At 45.3% G+C, this 14,413-nt stretch overlaps 3 protein-coding genes across 3 annotated transcripts in view; all 3 read right to left on the bottom strand.

The window, feature by feature from the left end:
* Positions 1-2,685, bottom strand: part of rno (PHD finger protein rhinoceros) — a 48,278-nt gene extending 45,593 nt beyond the window's left edge. Inside the window, exons 1-2 of the mRNA XM_084601113.1 lie at positions 2,336-2,685; positions 1,562-1,704 (exon numbers count right to left, since the gene is read on the bottom strand). Coding sequence (XP_084457239.1) covers positions 1,562-1,619 — 58 coding nt within the window. The 5' untranslated portion in view covers positions 1,620-1,704; positions 2,336-2,685. The remainder of the gene's footprint in view (positions 1-1,561; positions 1,705-2,335) is intronic.
* Positions 2,686-2,819: 134 nt separating this feature from the next.
* LOC146190735 (mitochondrial coenzyme A diphosphatase NUDT8-like) lies at positions 2,820-4,141 on the bottom strand. Its single transcript, XM_084601115.1, has one exon. The coding sequence runs from the start codon at positions 3,976-3,978 to the stop codon at positions 3,196-3,198; it is 783 nt and encodes a 260-aa protein (XP_084457241.1). The 5' UTR covers positions 3,979-4,141; the 3' UTR covers positions 2,820-3,195.
* Positions 4,142-5,453: 1,312 nt separating this feature from the next.
* Positions 5,454-14,045, bottom strand: LOC146190734 (uncharacterized). The gene is made up of 7 exons (XM_084601114.1): positions 13,819-14,045; positions 13,593-13,652; positions 13,180-13,443; positions 11,217-11,289; positions 10,594-10,779; positions 8,013-8,060; positions 5,454-5,984 (listed from the first exon to the last, which is right to left on the bottom strand). The coding sequence occupies exons 1-7, from the start codon at positions 13,906-13,908 to the stop codon at positions 5,719-5,721; spliced, it is 987 nt and encodes a 328-aa protein (XP_084457240.1). The 5' UTR covers positions 13,909-14,045; the 3' UTR covers positions 5,454-5,718.
* Positions 14,046-14,413: the final 368 nt, after the last annotated feature.

The following is a 14,413-nucleotide window of genomic DNA, read 5'->3' as shown; positions in this document are numbered from 1 at the left end:
CACTAGCAGGTATGAAGGCACAGAATGCAAACCTGAGCTGCGCGCTCTGGACGCGGACCGGACTTCACATGCATTATCACGTGATAACATCATTCGAAACGGGCTGGACGTGAGCATATTACAACACACTAGTGGGACGTCATCTTCACCTGCTTTACTAGACGCCGCGGGTTTGGCAGCCGCTTTTGCAGCGTGAAACACGCACCTCGGGCGCACTAGACAGCCGTATTGCTCTCTGCACCGAGCACTACAATTTCGTACGACGGTGAAAAGTAGTTTCAGTAATCATGCCCTTGTCATAAATCAAATACACAATGGTAAATGCAACCTACGTACAAAAGGTTTCAAAGAACGTATTTGAACTATAGCGTTCGGTATACATGCATTGCTCATTCTCCCATGTCCTCCATCGAAGCATAAGCTTATCCTTCAAGTTAACAAGGCTCCATAAGCACGCAAAATAACCTGGCTGTTTTAGGTGATAGCACGTTCTGTGAGCCAGCTCCCAGTCAGAGGGACGTGAAGTAATGCTTTACATGATGCAAGTGACACTTGTAAAGCCGATTAGGATTGGAAACGAGCGGTCGCATACACGCGTATACCTTGTTTCCGTGCGCATCTACGACGGTGCGCTTGCTGCAGAAGGGTACGCAGCAAAATGCTGGCATCATTCCGAATAGAGCTTGGTGCTAGCAGCGACTGCTGTGATGTTAAAAAATGAAACAATCGCTTGTGATCATTCCAATGCACCTTGCGGTGCAAGCACGGGTTCCACGAAGGCGCACGTTGACAGCGTACTCGATGGGAGGCGCGGGCGGACTGAACAAAACATGGCCGCCGCGCACAGTTTCTGTCTCTTTCACTAGATGGCGCTAACTTTTGTAAAGCCTCTATAGCAGGTCTGTCCGATTCGGTTGCATGTACTGCACTTTCCATAAAGTTCTGTGGCGGTGACACAAGCATGCAGCGCCAGTTCCAGCAGTTCAAATGCTGCAATCGGCACTTGGGGGCTACGCGTAGCCATTTTCTTTGTGAACTCTGGCATTATTCTTGTTGACAAATGAAACAACTAGAGTCTCTTTACCATTTATTATGACACTATTATGACATGCCAATTGTTGTCTGCTTTTATGGCGGCAGAGGCCACTGCACCATTTTGGCAGACCACTGAGAAGGCACACAGTTCTCTTGACTTGAACTTCATGTGAACTGAACCTGCACGAAGTCTGCAGTTTTTTTAAACGAACAGCGTAGTTCAGAGGGCGCCATGCTGTACCGCTGAAATGAATGAAGTGAAGCAGTACAAGAACCAGTTCACAGAGTACAGGTGAATAGAACAGACTTCACATTTAAATACAAAACTGGCAATAACACATCTACATATACCTCCAAACAAATAAGGGTGTCGATTTTACAGAAGACATCCACAGCCTCTTGAAACTTTTGTAAGCAACAAGTGTAACATTTGTGTAGTGTAGTCGCCAGCCGCGCTAACTTTCTGTCCAATACAACCTTGCCTAGCTGCGGCGCGATGCGCCGTGACCGACAACGTGGTACCGACCTGTTAGGCCGCTGCCGGCGTCAATAGAAGACCGTTTTTGCTTCGCCCCGGATGACATCGTCGCAGCTCGGCGGGCGCGCTGGCGGCCTTTTTCTTCGGCGCCGCCACCGCTCCCCGCTAAAAATGCAGTGTCGTTGTCGACCCTTGAAAAAGAAAACGAAAGCAAACGTCAAGACACGCAACTATTCACTAGCTTTAGGCCCAGAACATTAAGACAGGTGGTGTCACGCATGGCATGTCACAACGCAGGTCGCAACAAAAGGTAACCAGACGCGTGTCTTGACGTACCACTCCAGCTCAAAATTACCGCGAAACGCGTCTTGGCGAGATAAATAGAGCGACACCTATGTAAACATAACTATGTCTCCCTCTCTCGTTTCCTTTGCTTCACTTGATCACGATGCTCCCGAATGTTAACACCACATTGAAGTTCACGTTTCAACTGCGGACAGCATGCATATTAACACCACATTGAAGTTCACGTTTCAACTGCGGACAGCATGCTTCCTAGCGTCACCAAACGAACCTGAGCGCGCGGCCGTCTCCCCTCCCCCTTGACATCGCCAGCTAGGGCTCAATTGCTGCAATGGGGGTTACCATACTCATGGGGCCAGTAAGCAAAGATGCCATGGCGGGTTAGCACAAGTAAAGTCAAACGATGACACGTTGCCGCAGCAGTTTTTTTGCCCAGTACGCAACAGACCCCTCGCCTTCATCACCCATATTTGGACACTGGTGACCACAACCGCGGCTTTTCAGAGTCCACAAACTTACCCCGTGGCTCGAGTTAGAAAGCAAAGTTCATTATCACGCTGTAGACGAGCGCGCACATATAACCATGAAGCGATGGCGGTCACATTGTTTGTTCACCCGACGTAGATGAACCACGGTTTGGCGCCATTATGATCTACGGTCGCGCTACACAGACGACGACGGCACGTGATGATCCATACGAGAATTCATCTTGTCAGTATTTTTGAGTGTCTTCTTCAGGCTCTGTGCAAGGGAAATTCCAAAGCACACATTTCTGCAACTGAGTTTCCCAGTGGCGCAGAAAATCACTTCGAAATCCGATAAGTGCTACTCTCCTTTACTTGCCATTGCTTGTCGCTAGGCCTCGCCACAGTGTTGATGGCAACGTATGCAGATGCGCGCCAATAAAATCCCAGTGGGCCGCCGCGACTTATTTTGTATTGGAAACGTGTGCTGAGACAAGCAGAGTTTTCAAAGACCAGTAAAATGAAGTGCTAACGGGGTATATATAACGGAGTTGACCTTTATTGGGAGCAAGTAAACAGTGTTCATAGTTTCCGTGACCAAGTTCTACGATTTGTTTACGACACTACGGCGATGTTTACTAGTGCTAGCTTCTACTATCGTCATTACGCGTGCGCACGATTTGATGCGCAGCAGTGGAGTGAGGAAAAAAATGTGCGCAGCGCGCAACGGCGCAGCATACATGGCAGCATACTCGTGCGCATTATTTTATTTCAGCGACAGCGTGGTCAAGTTGTCGATGGAAAGGCGTAAAGGTCAAGCCTCTGCACGTTGTTGAGCCAGGTCGAGCTCTTTGAGGTGCATCAAGCGTCCTGCACCAAAGTATTATTAGGCGCGGCGTACTTTAGTAGCGATTTTTACAGTTTTCCGCCGTTACCAGCGCCTGCCAGTTGAACACAATCCCTGCAGTACAATTCTGGCAGGATACTGGCCATGCACAAATGCAATATTTTTGCCGTCAGTCCCCAAATCCTTTCATCACCGTCTAGCACAAAGACCGGTGCCAAGTGTCTTGGTGCACCTGGATATTGCCATTTAGTGTACTCCCAACCGCGAGGGTCGCACAGGCTTTCTAGAGACGGCATGAATACCTTCTCCACTTCGTTTTTGTTCACTACAAGCTCGTCCACGAGCGACGCAGTTGTTGATCTCACAAACGCCACAACCGGCGTGACTGATATCTCGGAGCCAAGCGACGGAAGCGGGTGGATGGGTCCCCACACATCAACGTTAACAGGTGGTATTCCAAGCTCCTCTTCAGTCTCTCGCAGTGCTGTCTCAGTTGGTGACACGTCGTCCTTGTCGGCGATGCCCCCAGGGAAGCTAATAAGTCCAGCGTGCCTGGCAAGGTTCTGTGACCTCAACGTCAGTAAGACGGCGGGCTGGCCGCGCTGGTTAAAGCAGAACGGCACCAGCACCGCAGCCGTCAGCGAAGTCGGGACGCTGCGAAACAGACGGCTGTACTCGTCCGATGACCTCGCTAGAGAGCTCATGCAGGATTTTTTCCTCTCTTCGGTGAAAAACGTGGCGTCGAATTTCGTGGAGCTGCTATGGCGAATATTTGTAATCCTCGCCAGTCCGTTCAGAGACCACAAGAGAAAATTCACGTTATGTTTCTGGAATGCCATTGCACCACACATTCACTGTTGTCACATCCCTCTTAGCGATGGCAACCTTTTACACTTCACTGCAGCTTTGACTCCACCTGCTTCACAGCTGTGCTAATTTCCCACCACAACCGCACCACCTCGCCGCCTTGGCTCAACTCCTCAGCTCAGTTAGCTGAGTATTCTCAAGACGTACGAACAAGCACGTGACTCTACGTCAAATTTCCGCGGGGAGCTTGAAGTTTGGTTACAACTAGCGCCACCCTTCGTACATGTCCACATGTCGGAGTCTGGCCGTCTGGCCACCGCCCTCAACCTCATCTGACCTTTAACTTAACCCACCCCCTTCCCCGCTAGGCCTCAGGTCATCCTCATGAATAAAGGTTTATGAATGAATCTCAAGCTCCTTTTATTTTTATTTTTTTTTAGTGTCATGCAGTAGTTGATCCTCCCAGGATTCTGGTTAATAACGGCAGATCTTCCATGACGCATTGCTTTTCCTGTTATGCAGTTTCTGAGGAAATTAGCTAGCTAGTACATAAATTCGAATTTCAACTGTCGCTTCACTGTTGGGGCAAGGCGCCATGCAACTTCTCCCCTAAACCGCTCAATATCTCCAGTGTTTTGTTTGTTTTCAAGATTCATAGTCTCCTGCTGTGTAGCATGCTAATTTCTGTGCCAACCTTCCAACTATAAATGACTACATTTAAAGTTACTTGTCCTTTGCACATTACATGGCCACGCTGCACGTCTAACTTGCCGTGAATCTACTTAACCAGACAAGTGCATGCAAGTTCTCTACTATGCGACACCACATACTCAACATTATGGCCACTCATGCTATCGGGTACGTGGTGGCTACCTTGACAACACACACATATGTATTGGACCAGCCTGCATGCAACGCACCTGACGCAGTCACCACATTACCTGCAACACATCACTACCAACAACATACCCTATTTCTAGGAGAGCTGGACCACTCCTGCTGAACTCCATCCATTACTCTGGACACTGCTTGTAGCTTATGTCACCCACGTGTTGAGTGATATAGACCTCCACTCAGATTTGAGGCGACAGCATGGTTCAGGCTATAAATAATGTTTTCTCTCTCATTTCTGCTGCCAAACATCGACCTCAGACAAACTTGAATACCTCTGTGATGCAAACAAATCAAGGTGCATCACTTCCTGCCATTGTATATAACAATTTAAGATGCAGATCTACTGCGAAAGACAATTTCTCAAGTCTTCATTATCTTCCAGCAGATGTTCGATAAGACCCAAGCCTCAGCTTTCCTTCCAGAGTTACAAATTCAATGTAACAATCACTCGAATGCACAAAACACAGTCAATCCATATGCTTTATCTTGGAGTCACCACTTGAGCTACCTGAAACCTTGAAATAGCAATATATTCAAGTAAATGTCACAGTACTTGGTCACATCCTTGGCAGTTGACTAGTATAAAGCACCATCACCTTGAACTGCAAATTACTTTCTGCACAAATACACAAGAATTGAAGACTGCTTTATTCACATTTACCATCAACACAAAAGTCATGCCACTTGCCCCCCCCCCTTCAAAAAGGTGCAATTTTAGAATGTGCATTCCACATGGCACGAGTACTGTACCTTGGCTTGTTTGCTTCACCAACACGATGCTTTGTGACAGCCAAACATGCTTTGCATAGTCTTGGCACTTGAAAGCCTTCTCAGAAGACAGGACTGGTGAATGTGTTCACAAGGCAGGCGTCTGAGAGCAACGCACAATGTCAGTTCTTGGCCTTCACAGCACCCAGTGATTGGACCACACGGACAAACTCTCTAGCCCACAGCTGTACTTGCACACTAGCTAAGTCCCAGCCTTGGAATGCATAGATTTGCACTGACCGCCAGTGCTGGTTGACCACGTCTTGGAGATATGGCCATGTCAGAGGATATTTGTGCTTATAAAACGAGTGGGCAACCAGTGCACTGAACATTGATGCAGCCAAGACAAGCAGCCCAAAGAGCAACGTGAACAGCATGGAGCAGCACCCTGAGAAGACACAAAAAGACATGATTGCTGCAGTAACGTGTTGCCTTGGCACAGCTTCCAAGCAACACTGAGGCTTCACAGAGTCCCATCATACATGTCAGATGCACAAATTTACTGTTTGGGCTCTTTAGCACGCTCTGTACCATTTTTAGAGAGATAGGTGCTCTTCAACAACACAAGCCAAGAACTAACGCAGGCCACTTTGTGTGCTCAGGCAGAAATAATGCCTTCGAATCAGCCAATTACCCTTATCAACTACAAGAGTGAAATTTGCCAACAACAGATGCAGTGTCTCATGAAACCTAGAAACCTATTAAGCATCATTCTGAAAATTATATGAGCAGTCTCAACAAAATACACCAAATTCCCCTTAGGAGCACTGCTCAGCCAAATTTTAAACCATAAGCACACCACTTGGAGGTGATAAATAATCTGAACATGCTACGTTTCTAAGTGCCCTTTGATTCAGCAATAGACTTGCATTGCACTATATTGAAATTCTGAGATTTTGCTCTATTGTCTGAAACTCCTAGATGAGTAGCATCTCAAAATAGAATTGTTATTTGATGGTTTGCTTCATACTCGTGACTTCCCACATCACATAATGAATTAAATGCAACTACTTGTTAGAAAATACACCTTTTGACTAGGACAGAACATTCTACAATGACAGAGCACCTCTTTGACCTTTCCATAACACAACTTCATTCAAAGTTCAGCTCCGTTTGAACAGGGTGACCTAAACATTAATACCAAATTTACTCTAACAATCTCATAAACTCGCTTAAGCGACTAGCCAGCTACTGCAGAACAGTTTACACTGCTGTGGTAGTAAATTGTGCATGTCTAAGCCAGAAGGTAGCTCATTTTCAAAAGAGAACGCGCACATGTGCTTCTTTCGCTTGCTTCCTTGTTATGCATTTTCATTCTCTCTACATTTGATCCAAACTGCTGAAACAAGACAAGCGGTAGAACCTGTGTGCCTATGACTTTAGTTTCCAGTTGTCTTGTGAGGCAATACTTACTTCACCTGAAGAGACACTTCCCTCCACAAAATTTGTGTCTATGCCGCTAGAGTCACCGTTCCATGCACCATCTGCTAAAAAGGGGTATGGCTGCGATAGTGGCAGCTCCCTTATGTTACTTTGTTGTCCTATAAAATGCGCATTGCTACACAAGGTGCTGTTTATACAATCTGCATAAATTATTTCTTCATTTCTTTCAGTAATCACTGCACAGTGCAATGAAGTTTACTTCAACTAGAGAGCTCTACACAATGGCGCTGCAAAGGTATGCTGGCAGGCTGGCATCAGACAGACGGCCAGCAGCACTGAGAATGCTAACTGCAGGGAAGCGCTCTGTCTCTGAAGGGATGCCTGACCCTTCCACCTTCTCCAGCATGGCCTGCACGCTTGAAAAATGAGGAAACCACACATAATGACTGCGCATTTCTAAGACGCTGATGGACATCTATCACCATCTTGTGCAGAGGAGGAAATGTACAGAAGCAGCAGCGGCGAAGGGCTGGCTGGCAAGAAGGTCAATGAAGATAAGCAAAAGGTTTTTTGGAGACGCAGTGGAGACAGTTGAGACAACAAAGGAGAATGGACATGGGTGCTATGCATTGTCAGGCACAACCCTGACCATGGAAGAAATTCTCAGTACTGCAGTCATACAAACCTGTAAATAAATTCTAGTAAAATTTGCAACTGGTCCAGCTTTGTTTGGAGCAGCGAGGAAGATTTTAAAAGAGGAGAGAAAGACCTGCTGTTTGACTCTTTGGTACAGGGTGTCACAAATCCACCTATAACGCTAGGAATGTTGCGTCGTGGCAGCCGTATTCCTTCCAGCTCCAGAATTATGGAGTGAAGGAATGCAATTCTCTCTTTAAACTTGCAGTGACTCCGCATATGAAACCAGCACACAGAGAGCCCCTACACTTAAATGTGTTTGCTCTTGTGCTCTAAACTCCAGACTCCATTTCGGCACTACATGCTTGCATAAAAAGAAATAAGAATCAATACACACCTCTGCTTTTGCTGCGGCTGGATGCTGATCGTGTACCAGTCTTCCCATCTGAAATGTGAAGAAGGTTGTCGGCAAAACTGTTTTACAAAGGCACGTGAACAAAAAAATATGGCAGCTAGCATGACTTGATGGCAAACAGGTCCCTAATGTTGCTTAGCAGGGTTTCCCAGAACTACTCAAAAAATTCCCTGAAATGTGCTGAAACCTCACCAACCGCAACTGCTGACCAATTGGTGCCCAGCTGTGTCAAGTGTTAGTAACTGCCACCTTCCAGAATCAGGACCATGATCTTTCCAGTATAATGCCGACGCTAAATTTTCTAAACAACTGGGCCTTTAGCCAATGGCGTTATTAACATGAAGAAGACGCACAACTCAAGACAGAGGTTTACAGGCACACAGAATATATCGAATTGATTTAGTCTCAACAGATCTTGAATTACAGTTAATAAGCTGCAGTCACAAGCCAAGCAGTTCCCTTCAAAAACAAATTGTCTTTATTTGTTCCAATTAAAAACTGAATGGCACAAATGGCGGAAGGGCTTTAGTACGGAAATTAGAAAGCTTTTTCCCTTTCTTCGCTTTTACAGAGACAAAGTAAGCAACCATGTACAACACTATACTAAATAAATGGCGCCCGAGTAGTGTACCCGCCTCGTCTTCGGGAGGTAGTGGGTTCGACTCCCACTGCCGGCCGGACACCCACAGGTTTTCTCAAATGGGTACGAGCCACGGCCCGGCCTGGTACTCGGCTTACCAGGGCTCGTGGCTTGGGAAAGGAGCCCGCGCCTTCTAAGCCCAACTCTGAGTCGTAAGAGGCAGTTTTTCTAACTAGACTAGATAAATGGTGGTGGTGGCATTGCGCCACGGCGGGACAGACTCCGTCACAGTAAGGAACTGACTTGGCTAGTAGGACCTTTATGGTCCACCTGGTAAAAAGGGAAGCCTCAGTACCAATCCAATCCAATCCAAATTTGCTACTACAGTGTGTTGCTAACAAGGACATCATCCCCATCCCAGGCTGCAGGGTTCTGACAAAGCACCACACAGACTTCAGTAGTCTACAACCATGACTATACTCCAGTAAATTTTTACAGCTATGTACTTGGTCTATATAAACTGACCTGCATCATTGCATTTTTGCTCTTATTCATGTCACTGCAGACAGAAGTTTTAGACACAAAAATTAAAATCTTATAGCAGCACTTGTTTTGGCTTGTCGCTTACTAACTGGAGCATCGCATGTACTCTTCCCCTAAATGTGGAAACCTAGAGCCTTTTACGGGAATTGTGAGAAAAGCCTTAGAAGGATTCGCCTGCAATAAACCTTGGCACAGTGTGTGCAAGTTTATCAAAAGTCCTTCTAAAATAATGAGTAAAACTATCAAACAGCTGCATCTGCAACTAACAGTATAAACAACAACTTTACGTAATTACTACTAGTCTTTATTTATGCTTCAGTCCACTCATTTTTCAGCATTCTTTTTTTTTTTTTCATTATTGGACGTTACATTCCAGCAGACAACGTGGCCTGTGCGATGTAGGCATCAGCAGTACCATGAACAAGATGAACAAGAAAGACATATGCCATCCATGGCTTGTTGCAGTTTTCTCTACTTGCATATGACGGAAAGGTTAAAATAACATCCAAATAATTTCTTCGGTCAGCTACTTATCTAACTTGCTTCTTTTAAGCCCCACAAACAAATTGAAGACCATGCCCTTCTTTCCTTCACAACAGCTCTATTTTCTTCTCCAACATAACGTCCAACATCATGTGGACTAATTCCTATCTAACATTTACAAATTAAATTTTCAGAAACCATCCAGACACTTTCAAGACTGCTGGTTAGGGTAGAATCAAATTAAATGTTCTAGGAACTTTGATGTAATGCATTTTAAAAAGCAGGTTTTCTTTAACTGCAGTCAAATGGGGCATATATATGCATTACTACAAGTACTAGGAAAGAAATTCAACTGAACTTGCAGGAGCTCAACAAATTCCAGATTTGCAACATTTTTGCAGTCATTTCAGGTTCTTGCACAACACATCTCAGTTTAATAGCATCATTGAGGTATATGAAACACATATCAGATTTGTGACGTGATTTAACTTGCGATGTGAAATTATGTGATTTCTGTGACTTGCAAGTATGTGATAAAATGAACATCTGATCAAGCTTGAAGTACAACCCAGAAAAACACTGAAGCAGAAACATTGCCTACACAGTTCAACTGTTTTGTACCTCATGACTCTCTGTAAAAATACATCAAAACCAGCATGCGCCCAGATTACCAGCTTCCTGAATCTTTCCCATCATAACTAGTGCACACAGTCAAGCTTGTTTTAACAAAAGAGGCTAAAAAAAGAAAGTGACTGCAGTCATTAGCTAACAATTCGAAGGACCAGAGCTAATGTGAAAGCAGGAGGAATGGTGCTGTAAAAACACATTAAAAGCCTTTTCTACATATTTCCACCTTGAGATACCTTAGCGCCTACACATCAAATTTCTCACATAATCTGTGCTTCAAAACAGCAGTTAAAAAAGATTGGTGCTTCATTGTTAAGCTTTTATCCTCACCATTTTTCTTCTGCTTGAATTTTTCCTGTGTTCCTTCCATCTCTTTTATCAACTGCTGCTGCTGCCTAAGCTGCTGCTCTTTCCTCTGTCGCTGCTCCGCTTTCTTCTTCTCACGCTCGGCCTTCTTCTCTTGCCTCTGGCGCTCTGCCTCCTTTTCTTCTTCTGCCTTTCGCAGTGCCTCTTTCTCTGCAAATGCGAAATTTTCTCAATCAATACAGTGTTCCTTGAGTAGGAGTCATAAATTGTCCTATTCACGTATGAAGTAACAAGCATCAAGAAACACTACATTCAAAACTAGCACTCATGAGAGATTGCCATAAGTTGTTTTCTAACAAGAATATTGACTCCTCGTAATACAACAGAAACAGGTGGGACCTCTTTCCCTAGTGGCGAAAAAGAGGCAGACGAGAAATGGCTGAGGCTACTCAATACTTCTACCGTTCACGAATAAGTAATGAGATCTTTTGAAAACTGTGATTGCAATTAGTGGCAGTAGGATGTTAGGACTCACAGGCAATTATGTACATTGAAGCTTATAGTGCATCAGTTATAAATGGACATGGTGAAATCCCCAAATTTCTGGGCTACTGCTGAAACAAGTGAATATTTCAGTTCTGGCTCACCTCTCTGAGCTTTCAGTCTTTTCTGTTTCTCTCGCTCCAAATCCGATTCTAGGGCTTGAAGGTGCTCGACAACCTTTGAGAAACAAAAAGAGCACCACACATCACAAAAAGTAAGCAGATGACTAGACAACATCAAATGCAGGCTAGAGGAAAGATTACAAGTCAGCTTTTCCAGGCAAAACACAACACGCAGAGTAATACTTAAGCCCAACACGTTTCTTGCAGTCACTGCAACTTTTCTAACAAGCAATGAACATGCAAGAATTACCAACACTATCATAACTACATGTGAATAACAGTGGTTTATTTTTTTATATGCATTTTCTTTGGTGCAACTTCCCTCACTATGACTCGCAATAACTGACCAGCCAACCAACAACAACAACAACAACATTCATTATACACCAGGATAATTCAAAAGTCTATATCTAGCACTAACACCCATTAAATGTACATTGATATAAGAAAAAAAAAGGTTAAGAACAGAGCAAATGTCTAAAATATGAATATTATTTTCATGGAGCTTTTCAAAATGTTTTGCTTGGAGGTACACTGGTTTGTCGTGCAGCGGTGGCGTAGAGGTAGAACATCTGCCTTCCATAAAATGGGACCCCGGTTCGAGTCCCGGTGTCACGCAATTCTCCATCAGATTTTAAAAAAAATGGAATTGCATAAGCAGGTCTGGGGTGCAACCTGATGACTACCTCCAGAAACGTACTCCCTCACCAAACAAGATTTCGCCACTCTGGTGTAGCAACTGGCAACCACTTCCTTTACGAACACTCCAATCAACCCCAGCCCTCAGTCACCACCAGTTGCATAAGTGAAGGCAATCTATATGTACCTGGTGAGCGAAGAGATATGAGAAATGCATTACTGCAGTGCTCTTATACAGGTGCTGTGCATTTAAATGGCAAAATGATGTGTTGTGTATGATTCTATATTAACAGCAATTCCAATTATAGCTAACAATTTAATAAAAAGTACATGTGCACGAAAAGTGCAGTGGGAAATATCCAGTGTAAACATCTCGTCGATATGCATGTTATGGTTTGCTGGATATGCAAAGTATATGAAAAAGGAAGCTCAGAACATCACCTGAAGCATCGAATTTAATATTCACATACGAACTCCACGGGACATTAATTCAATGCGCCCCATTGAAATATGCTGCATGTGCCTTTCATGTACATGTTAGTACATTTTTCAGATGATCATTTTGCACTACATGCTACAAAGACCTTTATGAATGCATCTAATAAATTTTTGAGTATTATATACCATTCATTCCATTGCAAGTTCATTGGATATTTGGTTTTTGGAGCACAACATTGTCAGTGAAACTTTCGGGTAGTCATTTTGCGCTACAATGTACGCAGATGTATCGTTGAAAAGACCTTAATGGATATAAAATAAGCATTTGAGTGTCCTAGGTTTGAATGTCTATGGCATGTTCTTTGGATGTTTGGTGGTTGAGTGATAAATCAAAATAAATGTTTACCAACACAAATCTATCTCCATCTTCACACCTTACGTTTGGTTGAATGTTTTTTCACAAACATCACTTGAGCAACTTCTTGCGACTGTGGCCTACAAAGAGTATCACGACTAAAGTGTGCTGCGCCTGGGTCCGTCAAGTAGAGCACAAATCCTAGTAGCTCCAAAAGGAAACGACGAACGTGCAAGCGTATTTGTACGAGAGAGTGAGATAAGAAAGGGGAGAGAGAAGTGGGGCGCAATGGCTTCGGCACAGGCAAACGCGCTTGAAGCAGGCTTGGGTCGAATTCGAGACTCGCGGTTCTTCGAAAGATGAGCTGCCAAATGATGCCGACAGGAGCACCGTCATATAACCGTCAGATGGGCGTGACGCATTAGACATATGTGGGCGTGGCGACTGCCGCGTGCCCATCGACCGAACACAACGAGCACGCGAAGTGATGACCTAGCGGGGTGTGCGGCTTACCTTCTTGGCGCACTGTTGGCACTGTTTCTCGTCGAGACAGTCGCCGGCGATCGCCTTCAGCTTGGGTTCCAGCGGGTTCCCCTTCAGATCGAGCCAGCGCAGGGACTTCATGCGGCACATACTCAGCGGCAGCGTGGTCAAGTTGTTCGCGTAAAGGTCAAGTTTCTGCAGGTTGTTGAGCCGGCCGAAGTTCGCCGGCAATTCTCGCAGCTGGTTCTTGCTCAGGTCGAGCTCTTTGAGGTGCGTCAAGGCACAGAATGCATCCTGCGCCAGAGTATTATTAGGCGCAGCGCGCACTGTTTGCAATTGAGCAACGTGAGCTGCATACGATCATGCAAATGACAGTGAACCACTGCTCAGGGGCACTACTCAGGGGCAATGCGACGTGCCTTGATTGAACGAAGTCAACTCACCGGTAGCACTGCGATCTTGTTGCATGACAAGTCTAGCTTCACGGCTTTCGGCAGTTCCGCCTGAAGCAAATTGACAAAAAGAAACGTCGGTCCTGTCAGAGTTGCGCCGCAGACCTGCGCCTTCACCAAACGCAGATCTGTGCCGAACGAATTTTTTCATCGAGCGCGGCACGGAAACGGCGACACTCGTTCAGCAAGCGCACAAATCGACATGCGATTGACTTACGAGTTCTTTCACAGGCGGCTCGGTAAGCTCGTTGAGGCTCAAGTCTAGGCTATTACCGTCAAGTCTACTCTTCAAAGAACCTTTGGCCATAGTTAATCTGGAAAGATTTTTTAGCGTGCGGGTTAGCGACGATGCCGCTAAAGCAATCGGATTTTGATGCTACTCGCGAAAGCAGACACGTTTAACAGCGCATCGCAAGCGCCTTCCAACGCAACAAAAAACGACTGTGCTGCCACGATCGGCCGCCTCGCCAACTGCTGAAATACTGTAATTGCATGGTCTAGTACGGTGGAGTTCTGTTCTCAGCACAACTGAGAATTTTCCAGTTGAAAAGCCTGAATGGACCCAATGTTTCCTTGTCTGAGACAGCAAGGCCGTTATTGCAGCTACATTGCAGCTGTCGCAACAGAGATCCCAGCCATTTTGCTAACTTCCGATCAAAAGCCGACCGAACTGATCGATCGTCAAAGATCCGCTCAAATGTGTGTGTGTGTGTGTGTGTGTGTGTGTGTGTGTGTGTGTGTGTGTGTGTGTGTGTGTGTGTGTGTGTGTGTGTGTGTGTGTGTGTGTGTGTGTGTGTGTGTGTGTGTGTGTG

This window comes from Amblyomma maculatum, chromosome 4 (genome assembly GCF_055883805.1).
Source record: "Amblyomma maculatum isolate TAMU_Amacu chromosome 4, ASM5588380v1, whole genome shotgun sequence".
In the NCBI taxonomy this organism is placed as follows: domain Eukaryota; kingdom Metazoa; phylum Arthropoda; class Arachnida; order Ixodida; family Ixodidae; genus Amblyomma; species Amblyomma maculatum.
This window is presented reverse-complemented; position numbering and strand designations above follow the sequence as displayed.